Raw genomic sequence first — 19650 nt, forward strand, 5'->3', positions numbered from 1 at the left:
AAACAATGAAATATATAGATAGTCAGGCGGCACTCCAGGCCTTGTCGTCGCCACTGACTAACTCCAGCGTAGTCCATAACTGCAACAAGGCATTGAGAACTCTGGAAGACAAAGTGCCATTAGAATTGGTCTGGGTTCCCTTCCATAGGAACATCTTCGGTAACGAATGGGCAGACGAGTTGGCAAAAGCGCTCCTACCTACCTACCTGCGTTTGTATATCTTCAACAATTTTTATTTTAGTAATGATGTTCCTGTAAGAAATTGTTAATTAATATTTTAGTAAATAAAAACTCTGTATTCTACAAAATATTTAATAAAAATATAACATCTGTTCAGCTTAAGAGTTCGATATATCTAACCTTGTATACCAGCGAGTCGAATAAACAAGTTATGCTATAATATAAAGAGGTATTTATTAAAAAGATATACATGAGCATCTACAGCATATCATGGGTATATTGGATTTAACTAGATAATAACATAGATCATAAAAGAAATTGTTACTATTTGAGAAATGTGAGAAAATTAAAATGAGACTAAGCAACTTTTGCGTTTACTCGAAATATCTATCAATAGATAATGGATCGGCCCTCTGATGAGAAAAATATATATTGTTAGGTTAGAGTCGAACTAGAAGCATCCATATTAAGTTCAATGGTTTTTAATCAAAAAATAATTTAATTATCTATCGATATTTAAATTTAATCAATGATTTGCCCTCTTTTGTTCACTACACTATACAACAAAATCGACTTTTTTCTGGGTATTGGACCAGAGAGTCGAAATATATTGATTTTGGGGGATAACTTCGAAAAACAGAGAATACACTTTTTTTTTTATGACTCATTCTCTTGGAAAGAATTAGTTTGGAATTAGTGCTGTAGTGTCATATTTGGAATATGGACAAGTTCTAGAAAAAATTAAATTTAGCGCCTTCTGGTGGATTCTTAAAGGTACAAAACTTCTGTGTCAACAGTCTGCAATATTTCAGGTAACGTAATTAGTTAAAACAATGTAAATATTTCTGATAACTTTCATTCCACCTAAATAATTTGGTACTCACCTTCTTCATTCTCATGCCTCATAAATCAAAACACCACGGTTTTTGTTTAAATACATATGTTTTATATAATTTCGTTTATTTATTTGATTTCAGCTATTTATTTACATTTCAGAATTCCTTCGATATTCAAACCAATTCTCTTCTTTACGTACGAAGTTATGAAAATTAAAAATTATTGCATTCAAGTGAACACTTCTCTAAAGACATTTTCGTTTTTGTTTGTATATATGCTTCGTCTATATGTACATTTTTATATATTAATTGATTGGTAAAATTATTGTATGTCAACTTTTTGCTAGCCTTCTTGCGAGTTATTGCAGCAGTTCTCAAATAATATAGCTTTACAGTTAAAAAATCATTTTCGCTCTACGAACTATGAGTACATTTTGTATTTTCGCCTTTATTTATTAGTTTCTAAAATCTGTTTTATTATTTAAGCGAGTATATATATACATTACTACATTACTACATTACTCTTCGCTGAAGGTGTTCTCATTTCTGTGCCACTCCAGCCACAGTTTTCTCAATTTCGAAAAATGTCTTGCTCTTTGATTACCGTTAATGTTTATACTTTTCTTTAGTAAAATTATTATCTTTTGCCTACATTTAGTTAGAGTATATATTATTTGGTGTAAATTGAAATAAATCTTAGCTGCCCTGTTAGTAAAAAAAGAATATCATTTAACTGAAACAACGAGTATAATGGAAATGTAGCTTCTCTTATTTTTACTTTCTCTGCTTCGTCTTTTTCGCCGTCATATTAACCGTAGTAGTTCATTGGCGCTTGAGTGGGATAGCTTTTGGGACCCTGAGAGCTCGAAGACGAACCGGATGATCCGGAGGAGCTGGATGAAGGATTCTCACTGAAGAGACCGCCAAAGTTGCGGGATCCCAAAATTTCGCTAATCGGATTGCTGCCGCCAGCGCGGTTGGCGCTGCTACCGCCACCGCCACCACCGCTAAGCAAGCTGCCCAAGAAATTGCTGGCACTGCTACCGCCACCACTACTACCACCACTGCTGCCGCCGCCACCGCTAAGAAGACTACCCAAGAAGTTGCTGGCGCTGCTGCTAGTTCCAGCGTTGGTACCGCCTCCACCACCCAACACGCTGCCTAGTAGACCACCGAGTATGTTGCTGCCTGACGAACCGCTACCTGAGCTGCCGCTGCCACCTCCACCATAACCACCACTTGGTTGGTAGCCACCGCTGGGTTGGTAACCGCCATTTGCGCCACCATTAGCGCCGCCACCTCCGCCGCCGCCGCCTCCTTGCAAGCTCTTTGTTATTTGGCCTGCAATAATACCGGATACAGCCTGACTTACCGCCGGATTGGAGAAGAAGCTGGAGAAGAAGCCACCGCCTTCCTTGTCTTTCGGTTTCTGTGGAGTACTGCCGCCACCATAACCTGGCGCATTTGGCACGTAACCACCGCCTCCACCAGCATTGGGATTGTAGCCACCGGGTTGGTAGCCACCAGGTTGATAGCCGCCGGGTTGATAACCTCCAGGCTGGTAACCGCCTGCTGGTGGCTGATATCCACCCGGTTGTGGCTGGTAGCCGCCTGCTGGTGGCTGATATCCACCCGGTTGTGGTTGGTAGCCGCCGTAAGGATTGGGTGCGCCTGCAGGCGGGCTATTGGGCAAAGTGGGATAGAGACTGTGTCCACCGGAACCGCCACCACCGAAACCACCACCAGCATTGCCGCCGCTGTTGCCATCACCAAGATCGGGCACCGGAGCGCTCGGATTGTACGAGTTGTGTGTAGTGCCGGTGCTCACTATGAGCAGACGCGTTTGCATTAAGTATACAAGTATACGAGTGTGTGGTGCGAGGATGATTTGAAAGTGTTTTGTTTTTATATTGGCGGGTTTTGCAAGCGAAGCGGCATTTTTAGTGAGTTTTTAGTTGATTTTAGCCACAAGTTAGCAGAGCGGAAGCGCGTAGTGTGTTGCAGTAGATAATTAGCCACAAAAGCATTAAAACAGAAAAGAACAAAATGTAAAAATGCGTTACTAATAATACAAAACAACAAAGCAAAATGTAATTTAAATTAGTAAAAATAATAAAAGCTCTACTAATTTCGCATGAAAATGAACGAATACTAAATAAGTAAGAACTAGTCTAAAATGTGATGCGATTTGGTTGAAAATTTGAAAATAATTTTTCTTTCATCTTCAAAAATTACTTACAATTCTTCAGTCATTAAAAATATGCCGAAAATATAATAAGAATTGCTAAATAAAAAATTTTATAAAAAATGAATTAATTGAACTCATAGATCCAACCTAACCTCAATTAGAAGGGAATCTATGTTTAATATTTGATGATGACTGGTTTGAACCCTAGGACAGCTTTTCTCTACAAGGTCGATTATCTCTGGATTAATATTGGGAACATCTCCATTTCGAATCGGTAATCATTGGGCATAACTGCCTGATTATAAGTGAATTTATCTCGGATTTTCTGTAATTTGTGGTACTACAAGGATTGAGCCGATATTGCTCAACCTTTTCATAGCAGAAAGTGCAGAAGGACAGGGTATGTAAGGAGATTTCAGGATAAGCTTCCAATTAGTTTGGTGCTCAATTGGTGGGATGGTTGGTTGGTTGAAAAGGGAGGCGAAGGCCCATTGTGCTCCCCGAAGGTACCCTGATAAGCATCACCGGAACAGCACGGTCGATTTAACCAAGCTTCGGAGTTTTTTCCATCCGAGCTGTCCAATTTCTCTTAGATTAGCGTATTGGGAGCTATGGAAGATATCTCTTCTTAACCGACAGAAGACTGGTCATTCGCAAATATAATGCTCTCGTGTCTCGTCATCTTCACCTTCGCCCTGCATTCCGTCGATTCTACTATACCAAGTCTCTGCAGGTGGCCTCTTACAGGTAGGTGCCCCATGATAACCCCTGTGATAAAGCTAAGCTCTCTTTTGCTCAAAATAAGAAGTTTTTTGGTCTGTCCAGTGTCAATATTCCTCCTATTGTAGTTTTACGGTACGACCAGTGTTGCACATGTTCCAGGAGCTGAGATGTTTCCCTAGCATCCATTGTTTTATGCAGCGCTTTAGAGAACTGAAAGGTCTGGGACAGTTTAAGGGAACTGTGTTCTCAGCTGCCCCTGAGCGGGCCAACTCATCCGCCTTTTTATTTCCTTCTATACCTATATGACTATGTACCCAGATAATTTTAATTGAGTTTTCTCCCGCTAGTCCCGCTCATTTAGGATTGCGATTCTGTTATCATTCGGATCTGTCGTTGTGAACTTGGAAGGGCATTTACCTTGAGTATTTATTTCACTTGGGTGAATTAAAATTTTATAATAAAATAAAGGGATCTATTTGGGTCAAGAGCGTCGTCATTAAAAATATTATTAATAACCAAAAGCCATCACATTTTAATTATGTATTGTTTTTTTTTCTTATGCCTGATCAAGCGTCTATTGGTTGGTCTATATTTATTAATACTAGTATTTATTAAAATGCTAAATTACATGTATGAATATGCTTACACTTAGTAACAAGTAATTATAGTGCTAAAACCCTCGATTTGTTTTTGTTAGGTCTTACATATTTACGCTCAATCGTTTGTATTTATATTTACTAATTAAAGCCATAACGCTAATAACACACGCTCTCGCAAAGTTATGTTGCCACTTAATTTTATTTCGTTGAATTTGGTTGAATCTTATACTATTAGCTTTTTTATTTTCTGTTTTTTTTTTGTAATTAAATGCTAAACAACTTTTCAAGTTCACTAAATATAATAAGTCTTTAGTTGTGTTAATATTTTTTTCAAATTATTAATTAATTATTATTGTTTAGCTAAATGCGAATGTTTTAGTATGCTTCCCACTTTAAATATATACAAATTGTGTTAAGATTTATTTTTTGGGTTTGCTAAATATTTTCATAATTTTGTTAGTAATAATTGCCATTGACATTATGCCATTTTTCGCTGTTGTTGTTAGTTATTTTTTGGTTATGTTAAAATGAACACAATTCTATGAAAGGCATAAAATGCTAAATTCAATACTAAATGCCCATTAGTTCGACGTTAATTATAATTAATAGCATTAAGTCTATATGAATATATATATATACCTATATATACATGCAAACCGATATACATATATGTAGTAGCTGGTATCTGTTATAGTATGTACTTCCTTTAGTTTTGCGTTTTCAATGCCGTTATGCGTATAAAAAAACAATGTTAGTAGCTTTTATGTTAATCACTTATATAATTAATAAATTAATTTGATTGCATTTGTTGAGTTTCAGTTGGCAGCTTTTGCACCAGTTTCCGCATTCGCCATTTATTGTTGTTGTTGTTGTTGTATGTATTTCAATGTGTATGAGTGCAAATGAGTAACAACGGACGGAAATATAAAAATAAATTTACGATTTTAGCTGAAATATTTTCTATGAAAATAAAAAGATTTATTTTTTTTTTTGCTTTGGATAACAGTAAAATAATTGTTTATTTATGATTTACATACAAAAATATTTGAGGTAAACAGAATATGCGATACAAGAGATGCTTTAACATTCTTATGGGGTTGCCATATGCATTTATTTTTTTGTAGACATGCTAAGTTTCTTAATAAAAAAAAGAAAGTTCAAGAACTTCTCTTAAATGCCAACACCTTGCAACAATATACTTAGTTTATATATATTTATATTTGATATTTATTCCATATTTACACTTTTTTGATTTCGAGATTTTATTTTGATTTAGTGGTTGCCATATATTTCGTAGTATTTTAGTCATATTTTTTTCAATAATTAAATTGCTTCTTATTGCTGACTACTTTTACCATATACATTTTTATTGTTTGATATTCTTTTTTTTAAACTTTTTTAATATCAATCATTGCCAAAAAAGCATAGCTTGCAAAAACATGCAAGAAAATCTGAGAATAACTGAATTGAAACGAAAGTTTCCTACTAAAACCCAAAAGAATTATTATTTAAGGCGCGAAAGAGTGTTGCTTTTTCAAAATTTTGTTGCATACTTTTGGGCACAATTTGAATTAAATTTGTTTTGCTTAAATTTTATCTGTAGATAATCCGAAGATTTGTTACTGTTAGAGCGTATTATAGCATAGTATCTTACATTGGTTCAACGTTTCTAGTGGGTCAATTCAGTTGAATAATTTCCTTTCGAAATTGCGGAATTTATTAAAATAATACTTTTTATGTGGAGATTTTGTATTTCTCGCTGAAAAATAAAATATTTTCTCATTTAAGTTATTTGGCATTACATCTTTAAATACAAATTCATGTCTATAACTGTTATTATTTGCTTAAAGTAACTATACAGGGTTGATTTCTATCATTACTTATTATTTATTCGACTACCTTTTTGTTTTTTTTTTTAATATTTACTTTTTAACTTATGCCAAATTAAGTTTTGTGTATGAATTTCATTGCATAATTCGTTGTGTTCAAAATACTTTCGAAAAAGATTAAACACAAGTTTTTGCTAAGAAAAGCTGTGGGACAATTTTTTGAAATACTTCAAAGTTATGCGAAGAAGTTCCCAAAGGTATGCTAGTAAAGAAATTTCCGAGAATATATAATATTCTTTTAGTATAATGTTCAAATATTCGAAATTTTAACAATTAATTATTTCAATCCTTACAATTTTAAATATTTTCAGCACTTGGTACTTCTATTCCATACAAATGCTCCCTTACTTCCTTGTCGTAGGTGGAAACAATGCCGTGCAATCCTAAGAGTATGCAAAAGGAATATTCTCTGCTAAAATTAAATATCTCTCCAAACAAGTGGAAGAAATTTCCGAAAATCGATTACAAATGTGTGCACAATTTAATTGCATTTCCTTTGTAGAATGGACAAATAGACAAATGGAGAAATGCAAATACTTCTAAGACCACATGCCAACACAACAGCAAAGGAGGGTTCAAACAACAACAATAAGTAGAAAAGCAGAATAACAGAACAATCGAATACATTTGCGAAATTCAATCAGCAGCGGAAGAACTGAGTGAACACTAACTGATTGTCGAATTCTAAAAATCAAAAGATTTGAGTTTCCAACAAAATAAATTTTCCAATCAAAAGAGGTGAGAGAAATGCAACATTTTAAATATTTATTCAAGTGTGTTCTTGCAGAGGGAAACAAGTTAGTAGTTGTAGACTAAGCTAACTGTTAAGCATTAACGCCAACTGGAGGCCTTGGTGGTGCTTGTGCTGTCAGAGTTGCTGCTGTCCGTGGAGGCGTTAGGATCGTCCGTTGCCGCAATGTAATAGATGTGGCCAGCGCCATCCACAAATGTGTTATTTGATAGAGGTGTCAATACATGTCCATTGGCTCTATAGCCCATTGCATAGGTCCTACCATTCATGGTATAAAACGATTGACCATACACCGGACGTCCATTGATATTGGTCATGGTTTGTCCGTAACCATAACTGTTTCCACCATTTCTGTTCCATTGGTTTCCATTTCCGCCGCCATATCCATACCAAGGGGCATAAGAACCACCACCATTGGGGCCGTTCATTCCCATGCCACCTTGCATATTCATACCAGGTCCACGACGTCCTCCATTCATCCCCATACCGGCTTGTTCTCCCATGGAACCGCGACCGTTCATAGTATTCATGCCTTGTCCATTTGGCATGCCCATTCTGCGTTGCCCATTCGCCATACCCATTCCCCCTTGTCCGCCCATTTGTCCAGGTCCGTTCCTACCCATTCCCATTCCGCCTCCACCTTGCATATTACCACGCCCATTCATTCCCATACCCATTCCACCTTGTCCTCCCATTTGACCACGTCCGTTCATTCCCATTCCCCCTTGGCCTCCCATTGGACTACGCCCATTCATTCCCATCCCCATTCCACCTTGTCCTCCCATTGGACCACGTCCGTTCATTCCCATCCCAATTCCACCTTGACCCCCCATTTGACCACGTCCATTCATACCGTTTTGTTGTCTTTGTCCGTTCCCAGGAGCTCCCATACCGGATAGGGATAGAGGCCCGACGGTCCGTAGTAAGAAGGAGTGTAGCCTGGTGGCAGGTATCCGCTACCGATGGGCAAGATGACCACCGGCTTTACAATCACCGTTTTGCCGCCACCACTTAGAGGAGGAAAAGGAGGTGGTGGTGGTCCAGGTGCCGGCAGTAGTGCTACAGAAGGTACGACCATAGGTGGTGGTAAGGGATTAATTGGCGGTCTGATGGGTATCATTGGAGGACCTGGTGGAATTGGTGCTATCGGTGGAGCCGGCCTAATAATTGTTGGCCCAGGTAGCGGTGGCGGTGGTAGCAAAATTTGCGGCGATCGTACTGAACGATGCTTTGAGTTATTGGGAGGGGAAGAACTTGCGGTCTCGATCGAATTTTCTTCACAGAGCATTAAAGAATCCTCGCAAATCTTGACAGCAGCTGCAATGGAAAGGTGAATGGAAGTACAACAGAAAATGTAAAATGAAAATCCGTTTTAGAGTAGTGAAAGAGAGTGCGGCAGGACGAACATTTGTAAGTATGAAATACCAAGTGCTGTGAGTTAGAAGGTTGGATTCTAAATCGAAAAATATATATTGCAATCAAAAGATGTAAGGAAGTTCAAAACAAAACAACAGGCAGATAATAGTCTATCAACCGAATTTCCGAAATTTTCAATGAATAAAGCCTACATTTGGGGGCATTTTACTTTATGAAAAATATTACAATTTTGTTTTGATCATTTCAATTTCTTCGCAGACTTTCAAAGGATTTCAGTTTTCCAATTTGGATTTTTTCAAACACATCATATGCAATAAAAAATTATTGTTCATTACTTATAGTATTATTATAGTCCGCACCGTTAAGTTTCCATTCCATCACTTTGAATGGTCGTACCAAAACTACAACAACTCAAGTGTAAAGCAACAAAAAGATAACCGAATCGTAGTGGAAAACAAAATTTAATATTATTTAACCCATTAAGCACTCAATAAACGTTGACCGTCGATAACAAGACTATAACATCTCCGCCACAACGACGTTGCATGCAACATTACGTGCTGCGACCGCAGACCAAACGCTGCGACACCAATGCCGTCAATAGAGCGTAACCGCATGCAACAATGGTCAGCGTCTGCCAGCTAGCCACACCACCGCGTTGCGCTGCGCCCGATGGATGTCCCTGCGTCTGGCGATTGTACGGGTTCTGGTTTTGGTATTGCGGCGGTGGTTTGTTGTACATATTCGGACTTTGATAGCCCACATTGCTGTTGCCGTAATAACCGCTGGGCGGGGCCAGTCCACCGCCGCTGCCGCCAAGTATGCCGTTGCTGCCACCGGGCGGGCCACCAGTGCCGCCTGGCATTGAATAGTAGGGCTGCTGGCCGAACACGAACGATGGGCTGTACGGGTTGACGGGCTGCAGGCCGGCCGGATAGCCGGGATTCAGCATGCTACCTGGATGATTGGGTTGAGGAAATTGTTGAAATGATGGTGCTTGTGTGGGTGAATTATAGGGGAAAATGGGCAGATTGGGTAAGATCGGCACCGACTGCGGTGCGCCGAATACATAGTGCGGGTCAATGCCACCGGTGCCGCTATTCGGGCGCAACTTTTGGCCGCTGCCGTTTCCGCCGTTGTCATTGCCGCTGCCATCGTGACCGTTGCCATAATTTGAATTTACATTGTTGCTACTCTTACTCGCATAACCGTTATTTATGTTATTATGACTGCCACCTGGTGATGAATTGCCGCCACCGTTAGCCGACGAGGAGCCGCCGCCATTGCCGGTGTAATATGTGTGCGTGTTAAGCGTGGGATTGGATGAGGCGGATGAGAAGATGGCGTGCTCGGGACCAGGTTTGAAACTGGACCCTGGACACGATTAGCACATTGAATACGTGTTATGATGTGGGGTGCGGACAGGCGGTGCAATGAAATTGTTTATTTACGTTTTTTTATTATTTAATATTTTGATTTTGTTATGCAGCAACCACAGAGCGCCAGTGAAAGAGAGAGAAAGATAATAAAATGCTTTTGGTTAGTTGAGCGCAGTTAGAGAGATGGATGGATGGATGTCTTATTGATATTTATTTTTATTATTAAGTTAGTTGTTAAGCAAGCTACTCTTCATGCAAGATAGTAAAAGACATGCGTGATAAAAATTAAATTCTCAAAAATTCTCAAAAGAATACATTTTAAAAGTGATTTAATAGGTGCAATTTACAATAAATATTACAATGCATACATTTAGGCGTGCAAGCAACATTTTTTTATTCGTTTAAAAACCATATACTAGCTTATTATCAATGGTTGTGATTATGATTTCAATGCTTGGGCGATGACTGCAGCAAATTAAAATTCGCAAAACCAAATATGTGAACAGAAAATTATAATTTTTTTGAAGAAAGCAACAACTTTTCGAAATATAATGAAAGAAATATATGTATGTTATTTGCTTTTGACGTGGCCACTGTGTAAATAAATTAGCATTATTTTTGTGATTTTGATGACATTTTTGGTGTTGTGATGTGTCCATTTTGGCGGTGACATTTGCAAGCGTTCTCAGACCAATTCTTAAATGTAGATTAGCCGTATTTAATTCAAGCGCTTTTTAACGATTTCGTTTTGAGCTTTTGGTGAAAGCTTTGTGGATAGTCTATAAAGCGCTAATTAAGCTCCTAAAGCTCTTAAAAATTAAAAGTTTTGAATTTTTATCTAAATATTTGGGAATTAATACAAGAATTAGCTGTTTTGCAAAATTCAAATATTTCGGTGAAGATTTTTTAGACCTTATAAATCTAGCGTGGTGAATTTTAATATAACGAATCTTAATCTTGCATTTAAAACTCATGTACTTTCATATTATTGATTTATAACAAATTGCATCACAAAGGCTTTTAGACAATTTTTTTTTTCAAATTTTTCGAATTCAATTTCGAAGTAGTTCGTATGGTATTTAGTTCAGAGTTCGAGATTGGTACTTTTAACTTCTAATAAATATATTTGCATTTTTTCTCCACTTATTTTTTGAGATTTTTAACGGACAGTTAACTACTTTATTAATTCCCAAAAAATAGAAACAAATAAAATGAGTCAAAATTATGCCTTGCGGTTGACCTACAGGTACTAAATTTCAATATTTCTTCTGCACCAAAAGTAAAAATAAAATAAAAATAAAATAAAAAAAATAATAATCACCTGACGGATTAACTGGCGCCGATGACGATGAGCTGGAGCCAGATTTGCGCTGACATTTCGGGTAGCTGCCGCAGTCCTTGCCCTCGCGCTGCGTGTAGCTGCACGAGTCGCTGGTGATGACGCACTCCTCGGTGGGCAAGCAGCCAATGTCGTTGCAGCCGCGTCCATACTCTGTAGTGGCGCGACAAAGGTGACGCCAAAGGCAATGCCAACGTGGGCAGACAGGTTGTTTTTGTTGTTGTGATTGTTGATTTGTTAACATTTTCGCAGGACCAAAATAAAATTGTTACAATAAAAAAAGTGAAGAAGAGAAAAATATGAAACAAAAAAACAAAATTAATAGTAAAAACGGAACTCAAGAAGGAGAGTAGACAGTAAAACATGAAAAAGTGTGTGCGTGTTTAGGCGAGAAAAGGATGATGAATGGAAATGGCTCGTTGTTTGTTTTGTGTGCGCTACATGTCTTCGTGTTTGGGGGAAGGAGGTTGGTGTCTAAGTGTGCTCTGAGCATTGCCAATGGGCTGATAATAAATAATATTATGACATGTTGACAACACACTGACGCGGGTGAAAATTACTCAAATATTTACAAAATGTTGCGGAAATTGATGAAAATGTGTAAATGCGTGAAAAATGCGGCCTTGAAGTGTATGCGAAAGGGTGTGTATTTATGTGAGTTTGTTTTTTGTGCCTAACTGTTGTTTGGTTGTGTTTTTGAGTGTGTTCGTGACCGGAAATAGGATGAAAGAGCTGACTGTGTGTGTCTTTAAGGGTTCTTTGTTTGCTCTAAACACTTGAGTACTTGAAGTGGGAATGCTTTTCAGGATTTCAGGCAAAAGTAAAAAGTGTCGGTTGGTGATTTGAACATTTAAATGATGATGATGAGATATGAAAATTGGTAAACTCCTTAAATGCGCGCTCACGAAATACACTTGAAAGTTTTAAAGACTTAAACATTCCGGAGTGGAAGTGGGTATGCAAGATGGAGCAAAGTAGAAATCCCTAAAGGCTTTAATTCATTTAGACTGTTTTTTTAGTTAGAAAAATATTTGAAGGAATTTATTTTCCCAAACCTAACCTATTTTTCTAATATTTTTATGTTTATTTCAGAATAATTTTAAACGTTTGAGAATGATTTTATTTTGTATTTTCTAGAATAATTTATAAAAAATTATATTTTTATGATGTTATTGTCTGCGACTTGCAATTTCTTTGAATTTTATGAAATTGTTTTTATTTCGTATTTTTGAAAGTAGTTTTTAAAAATATTTTTGTTTGTTATTTTTAACAATAATAAAAAATTTGCAGTGGCAAACTACTTTCAAAGACCTTTCTTTCCCCCATATTGCATACCACAAATTGCAAATTCCCACTCAAACTTATAAAATTCTGTTAGTTTGAGCAGTTTCGAAATAAATACTGTAATGTAATGAAATACTCAGTGGTGCTGAGCTGAACATTTAACGACTTATAAAACTGTTTATTGCCTCGCTCTTCGCTCGTTTTGGTACATACTTGAGAAAGAGTTGACGCTGTTAACGACGCACAACAGCAATAAGACGCCGGCAGCGAGACCAGCGGTGCCCATTCTCGGCCACATATTCGCCTTTACTATGCTCCAAGTCGTTGTCTACGGTCTGCTAGTCTTTCAATTTCTATTTTGCTTTACTCTTCACAATTGCTCGACCACTTTATGCTCTGCTGCTTTTGCGGTCACTTTGACTTATTACTGCAGCTTCAATATATCTTCTGTCCGGATATTTCTGCAATGAAAGGCAAGGCAAATATATTTTTGTAAAATTAGTTGCTATGAAATATGAACATCAAACAAATAAGAAGGAGAGAAGAATATTCAGAATGTAAACACAAATCTTCGGAAGCATGAAAAATGTGGAAGAATGCTGGAAATGGTCGAATAAAATGATGCTTTGTTGGGGTGTTCCTCTTTCATTGTACTTTTTGGCAATGCTATTATTTGCTTGTTGCGGCGGTTTGAAAAATATTTGCGTTGTCGCATGCGGTTGGCTTTCTTTATTTATATTTGCCCATATTGATATGACACTTTGACACGCTGCCATATTTACGATTGCGCCATTGCGACAAAACAAATTAATGAAAAAACGTTTGATTTCTCTCGAATACAAAGGGACTCGCTTCGCTGACTTCTTATTTGCTGGCGAATGTCAATTTTGGTTTGTTGAATATGCCAAATGTTTTTGAATTTATCATATTTAAACCAGCGAATCAATATTTAATTGAAATCCTGCTAACTAGAACAATTCAATTCATTTGTGTACAAATTCAGTTCAATATTGCTTAATTTTTCAAAGCTTTCAGTAATTATGGGCGAATATATTTCTTTCGGACTTCGCTTATTATCCTTTTTTGTAAGTTGTATATATTTTAGCATAAATGCTACGAGAATTTGTTAATTGCAATGTTATTGTTGCAGTGTTAGAGATGTAGATTGGTATAAATATACGACTAAACTAACTGTCTAACCACTTTTTGGTCCCTGATACTGTAAAATATAGGACCGTTTAATAATGTAACTGTAGCTTAATTGCTTGATAGTACTCTGATTTCCAGTATTAGTATGTACTTCGAAATTTCAAATTAGTGTGGTTCGTCCTCACTTTTCAAGATATACGATTTTGTATATTGAATGTTTCCTCCCAAACCGTCAAATTTTTAAGTGTATTACACTGTGAGCTGTCAGTGTACAGTCTAAAAACGACTTTTTTCATGAAAATTATGCCACTCAAAATATGTTTATTAAAGTTATGAACCTTTTGGAAAAATGTTTGTGTTTTTACTTTGCGTTGCGCGCGACTACTCTCCGATCTAGCTACTTTCAATGTGTTTTAAAAAAATGTCTGCAAAAATTTTAAAAATGGTTTGGGTATAACAACAGCATTTCAATATCTATGACTATTAAAAATTAAAATTTTAATTTAATTCAATTTAATTTAATTTGAAAAATTTAGTATCACTCTGAAGGTATTAGTCTGCAGCTCACAAAAAATTGTTAAAATTATCAAATAAAGTGACAGGAAGCTAATTGTTTTCATTTCGCATTAAGCATCCGGTATTCGCTGTCATATAAGTGCATACATATCTACAACCACACATATACACACTTGTTATTTAGCACGAAATGCGAATATTAAGCGCAATAACTATTTAATTTTATTGAAAAATATACCATACGAGGCAATTAAACTACACGAGCGAAAAGAAAAATTCACAATTAAGCATTTGCTTGTGTATTAGTATGTGTGAGAGACAAAAACAACACAAAACAACATTGATAAATGACCTCAAGCGCCAATAGCCGTTGAATATTTGGCAATTTCCGTCCGAATGCACACAAAATTTGGCTTTAATGTCCAAAGCCGCTTGCTGTTGTTGTTATTGATTAAGCGTGAAAATGGCCAGAAAATGAAAAACAAAAAAGCAACATTAGCACGTTAATTGAAACTGTCGAGATGTCAATACGCATTTGCCCACATGTGATTAGGCTTAATTATAGATTTTGACAAATGGTGGCCGATAATTGTTTTTATAGACTTTCATTAAGTTCGGCGCTTGGTTGTAATACTCAAATAATTGGTGGAGCGTTAGTAGAAGCAATAGAGAAAAATTTTGCTGAAAAACTGTAGTTTTTGGTAGCTTCTTCTTCAGGTGAGTTGAAGCAGTCTAGCCATCAATCACTATACGATGCCTCTGGTAACTGCTTAACCTGTTCTCTAGTAATTTTGGGTATCAACAAGCTCTAAATTACGCCAATTATTTCCTTATTTATACCATACATATCTTATATCCCAACAGCATATGTAACTACCCTCGGTTGCACTTTAAAAGCATTACATTCTTCACAACAACTGGATATATGCTCAGAAAGTGTTGCGGCAACAGCACACATTCACCAAGCCACAGCTGTTGTTCTAAACTAAAAATACCCAAAAGACAAGCACAAGTAGGGCTATAGGCAATTTTCTTGGCTTATTTGCATGCACTTCCGCTGCTTCTGTGCTACCGACAGAAACGGATGCAAACTCTTCTACAAATTCACTTAAATGTCATTTCGGTGATTGGGTGTGTGTGCACAAATTTGTATTGTTTCGCCTTCTGCTGTTGTCTGCTGCATGGTTAGGCCTTCGTAAAAGTTGGCAGCGCATGGCAGACGAGTACGTGCCTTGCAGGCAATAACATACGAATTTTGGAGTTGCCAAAAATGCAAGTCATTTCACTGGGGAAAGGAAATAGTTGCGAAAAAATGGGGTTTTCTAATTCTGAATTTAATTTTTTTATTTTTATTGTTTTTGAATACGCCAAGCATCTTATATTTGAAAGTACTTCAGTTAAATCTCTTTTCGATCATCTGTCGTTTTCAAATACTTTTTAATTAACATCTCCCTTCAATATAAATTGCATTATTGCTCAATAACTTTGTGAAAAGCAGCTAAGTGACAGTTGAAGACAGAAATGATTTTTCAGCTGCCAATGGAGAGTGCAATTGAACTGCTGAAAGCTCTCGAAGATAATTAAAAGCTTTGCGACCTTTTCTTGCTTTGCTTTTTGTTCAAATTTAGTGGCGCTTTAGTGAAACTCTTGGCTTGAATGTCAAAAAGAAAAGCACAAAGTGCTAAGCTGAGAGAGATGGACAGCAATTAGCCAACTCCAAACCAGCGTTAAAAATAGCTGGAAAAAATAGTTTGCACCTTTGTCGTTAACCTTATTCTATTAGTACGGCGACGAAATTGAGTAGAGCATACTTTCGTATTCCACTTCGATATCTCCCAGGATTTGTCGAGTTTTGTCTTCGAAAGTACAGTTTTTGAGTTTAGACAGTTTCCGAGATAGAGGTGACCAATGTAGTCTCCAATGTATGTCTGAGATAAGAAGTATCCAATGTATTCTCCACTGTATGTGTGAGTAGTAAATACTAAGGTGCTACATGTGGTATGAGTAACATGAAAAATTAATACTTATTACAATTTATACGTAAAAAATAACAGAAGAATAAGTATTAAGATATATACTATAATTCAGTATACTTTAAGTCATAAAGATATTATTCTTCCAACAACAAATTCTACTCAAAATGCACAAATTATTTCATTCGCACTTTGGAAAAGTTCGCCTTGGCCTGACAGTTGCACGGAAATAATTGCCAGTGTCGGTGCGAGTTGCATTGCAATAAAGCATTATGCACGCGCAATTTCTTCCTTCCTGCTGGCATAAAAGACGGCGAAAATGAATAAAGTTTGGATTTCTTTTTTGGGCGTCATGCCCTTATGGTCGCGGCGGCCGGTGTTAATGTGCGACGGGGACGGAACTTATGATTTCCTGTGATTTCAATGGTAAACTCTGGCAGCCGTACTTTGGTACTCTTTGGCTTGACTTGCAGGCGAAATTTTGCTTAAGTTCGGGAAAACAAGCTGAGTAACAGAATTGCAATGACCACAAATTACTTAGTGGGGTATTTGGAGGGTTTGGAAGAAAAAATAAATATTGTTATATGCGAGCTAAGTTTCTTTGAAAAGTTAACAGAAATAGCTTCGAATTATTTAATTTTCGTTTGCTAAAAAAATAAATGTGACACACAAAATGACATCGGAGTTAATTAAGTTTTCTGGCGCAACGCCGGCTAAAATTTTATTGCTACCATCCTCATATCCTTTGCTTCAACCAGCCTCTGCCGTGCTACTTGTCATTTTGCTTTGCAACCATTTTCCGTTATTGGCATTATCGTTTATTGATCCTGCATCCTTGCGCACAACAACAACAAAACCTTATGCTTTTATTGCCGCTCGCTCTCAATCTTCATTTCTTCGTTTGATGTATGTGGAAAATATTTTAATTACTTTGGATATTGGCTGCCGGCAGCACTTGACCGAGCAGGCTGCCGGAATTGCATACATACATACATGGCTGTGGCACGATTGCCATCATAAACACTTTAGCATGAACACCTTCAGGAAATATGACAAATTTTCTTCATTTACATACACATATAAAATATAGCCACAAGTTTCTTTCACCTCCACTTTCCACATCTACTGAATATATGTATATCCTATATTGGAGTCCTTTTCGATTTCGCCATTTTCCTGTGCACATATGCACCCACAAACGACTGTGTGTTCTAATATCCAAGAATGTGTGTCAATTATGCAAGCTGAGCATTCTTTCGTGTTTAATTGCTTTCAATATATTCACCTGTGCTGGCACGCCTGCATCGAATCGGAAAAGCTTTGTGTGCTTGCAGCAAAGTGCTTTTGACTAAATTCTATGCCAAAATTCATTGAAAAAGGCTCTGTAGGTGGTGAACGCAATTTCAAATAATTTTATAATATAAATATATTTTATGTTTTTATACATGGTTTTGTTCAAAAGTGCAAATGTTATTTGAAATTCCATAAAATAGTTCACCTGAGTATGTGGCATGTTAGAAATGAGGGACTTTTTGTTCACATGTGTATATATCCTTCATACTATAACTTCGGTAGTTATTTGAGCGAGATTCTCTTCTTGATTTTGTGAACATCCTTAAGTTATTCGAAAGAGGAGACAGCTTACAAGCTGAAGGTATTTATTATACTGGGCTTTGGCGAGAAGATTTTGGGAGTCTCTTACAAAACAGAAACGAACATGAGCTCTACCGCGTCATGGATATAGTTAAGCGTATAAAAACACAACGAATGCATGTGAAGGTCATGAATACCGAGTGAGCTCTAATCACCTTATTATCTTCTAAGATTAAAGAAACAGAAGACTTTTGTCCATTTTTGATATAAAAGTTTACTGTAACTAGTCCTGTAACTATGAATTTCCTTCTATTTCAGTTTCACTGTGCAATGGCAATATGTCTGACTCATGCTTATTGCTGCCGTTTTCCAGTAAATTTGGCTGCCTTTACAACGCATATAAATTGCCAATCATTCAGCGAAGAATGGTCAAGCGAAAATAGAGCCTAATGGTAATTTTGATTTTGGATCGGCCGAGCGGAGGGTTGTCAATCTTTGCGAGCAGGCTTATTAAACACGCTAAATTGACAGCTATTGGCAACTGACAGACGATGATAAAGGAGTGAAAAAAAACAACAACAAAAAGGTTACAGAAAGGAGAAGTCAAGCGCTGGTAATGAAAAGGGCGGAATGATATGGGGAGCGGTCGTGTCAGTTTTCAAATTTGAGTGCAATGAGAGGATGGATCGGGTGAGAGTGCTGGAAATGAAATGTAAATGGTTTCGATTTGCAAATAAAAATTTCAAACATAACCGGTTGCTAAAACCTAACTTTTTTTTCACAAAACGATAGTCAAATAGATGGTGGATTTCAGTAGCGGCGGCGTGTGTCAATGTCGGCACTGTTGCAGAAGAAGACACGCCTGAAAGCATGCTAGAGTCACGCGCACATATCAAACAGAAAATATGAGGAGACACATGTACATTTATAGTAAGTGACACACGATGTTTTCTTGCGACAAACTTTCATCTATATCTCCCCCTGCCTCTCTGAGCGTTTAGTGAACTTCGAGCAGCGCATTTGCATATTGAAGACGAAGAACTCGCATGGCATAAACGAAAGGAAAATGGCAGAAATAAACGAGCGAAAGGGGGCATGGAGAACAATGTCAACGACATCGACTTCAACGGCGACGGACACTAAGTGCACTGACATACATCAAACAAATTACAAAAACGCTGAACAATGCCCAGACAGTCGTGGCCAACAACAGCACACATACACACGCATATGTATGTCACTGGTAAAAGCTGCAAATGCACATATTTATTATCATATATATTTAATATAATGTCAGTGTGTGTGTGTGTTGAACTCTATGTTGTTTGCACTGAAAATACTTGAAGCGCAAATATATTAAAACTGGCAAAGAAGTAGTGGAAGTAGAGTGAGTGAGTGAGTGTGCTTGTAAAGCGCATTTCATCAGGGGGTTTTTAAAGTCCACTTGGAGGCTCATGACCGAATAACAATTTGCTTTGTAGGACTTTTGGGGCGAAACAAATTAAAATTTGATGATTTTGTAATGATGTCACTCGCACACTCTTCGATGCCAGCATTGAACTTGTGTGCGTTTGTGTGTGTTTGTGCGGTGGTTAGAGGAAAAATTTTAAGCTGTTAAAACATAAAAGTATTCTTTAATGTCTTATTAATGAAACTTACATTTTTGTGAAATACTGCAGGTTATTTAATATAAAATATATTCTTTTTAAAAATTTCAAGTTTGTTTTAAATTTATATACTAAGCTTGAGAATTAGAGGGAGACGTTTTTGATAATTATGAGCAATATTTCTGAAGGAAGTTGAATTAATGCCTAATGCTATGCTATGCTAGCGAGTATTTATCGTGAAATTGAGTGTTGTGGGTTGATACAAAT

At 37.0% G+C, this 19650-nt stretch overlaps 2 protein-coding genes and 1 long non-coding RNA gene across 8 annotated transcripts in view; all 3 read right to left on the reverse strand.

Moving 5' to 3' along the window:
- Positions 1-1103: 1103 nt before the first annotated feature.
- LOC105215599 (uncharacterized) overlaps positions 1104-19650 on the reverse strand; it is a 192697-nt gene continuing 174150 nt past the window's right edge. For 3 of the 6 annotated variants that reach the window (XM_054232263.1, XM_054232261.1, XM_054232262.1), the window contains 2 exons: positions 11244-11414; positions 1104-2843 (listed from right to left, as the gene is read on the reverse strand). In XM_054232263.1, coding sequence (XP_054088238.1) covers positions 1825-2843; positions 11244-11414 — 1190 coding nt within the window. In that variant the 3' untranslated portion in view covers positions 1104-1824. Of the gene's footprint in view, positions 2844-11243; positions 11415-12758; positions 13007-19650 lie in introns of all 6 variants that reach the window. The other 3 variants (XM_011189606.3, XM_054232260.1, XM_054232264.1) reach the window with 2 other exon arrangements.
- Positions 6411-8100, reverse strand: LOC105215598 (PE-PGRS family protein PE_PGRS16-like). Its single transcript, XM_029042473.2, has one exon. The coding sequence runs from the start codon at positions 8054-8056 to the stop codon at positions 7247-7249; it is 810 nt and encodes a 269-aa protein (XP_028898306.1). The 5' UTR covers positions 8057-8100; the 3' UTR covers positions 6411-7246.
- LOC128922301 (uncharacterized) lies at positions 10260-11237 on the reverse strand. Its single transcript, XR_008471525.1, has 2 exons — positions 10835-11237; positions 10260-10652 (listed from the first exon to the last, which is right to left on the reverse strand). It is a non-coding gene; the product is annotated as an uncharacterized LOC128922301 (long non-coding RNA).

The sequence above is a fragment of the Zeugodacus cucurbitae genome, chromosome 5 (genome assembly GCF_028554725.1).
Source record: "Zeugodacus cucurbitae isolate PBARC_wt_2022May chromosome 5, idZeuCucr1.2, whole genome shotgun sequence".
Lineage (NCBI taxonomy): Eukaryota > Metazoa > Arthropoda > Insecta > Diptera > Tephritidae > Zeugodacus > Zeugodacus cucurbitae.

What these genes read in the sequence shown, in the direction of transcription:
- LOC105215598 (XM_029042473.2), bottom strand. Translation starts at nt 8,056, where the DNA reads ATGGGAGCTCCTGGGAACGGACAAAGACAACAAAACGGTATGAATGGA.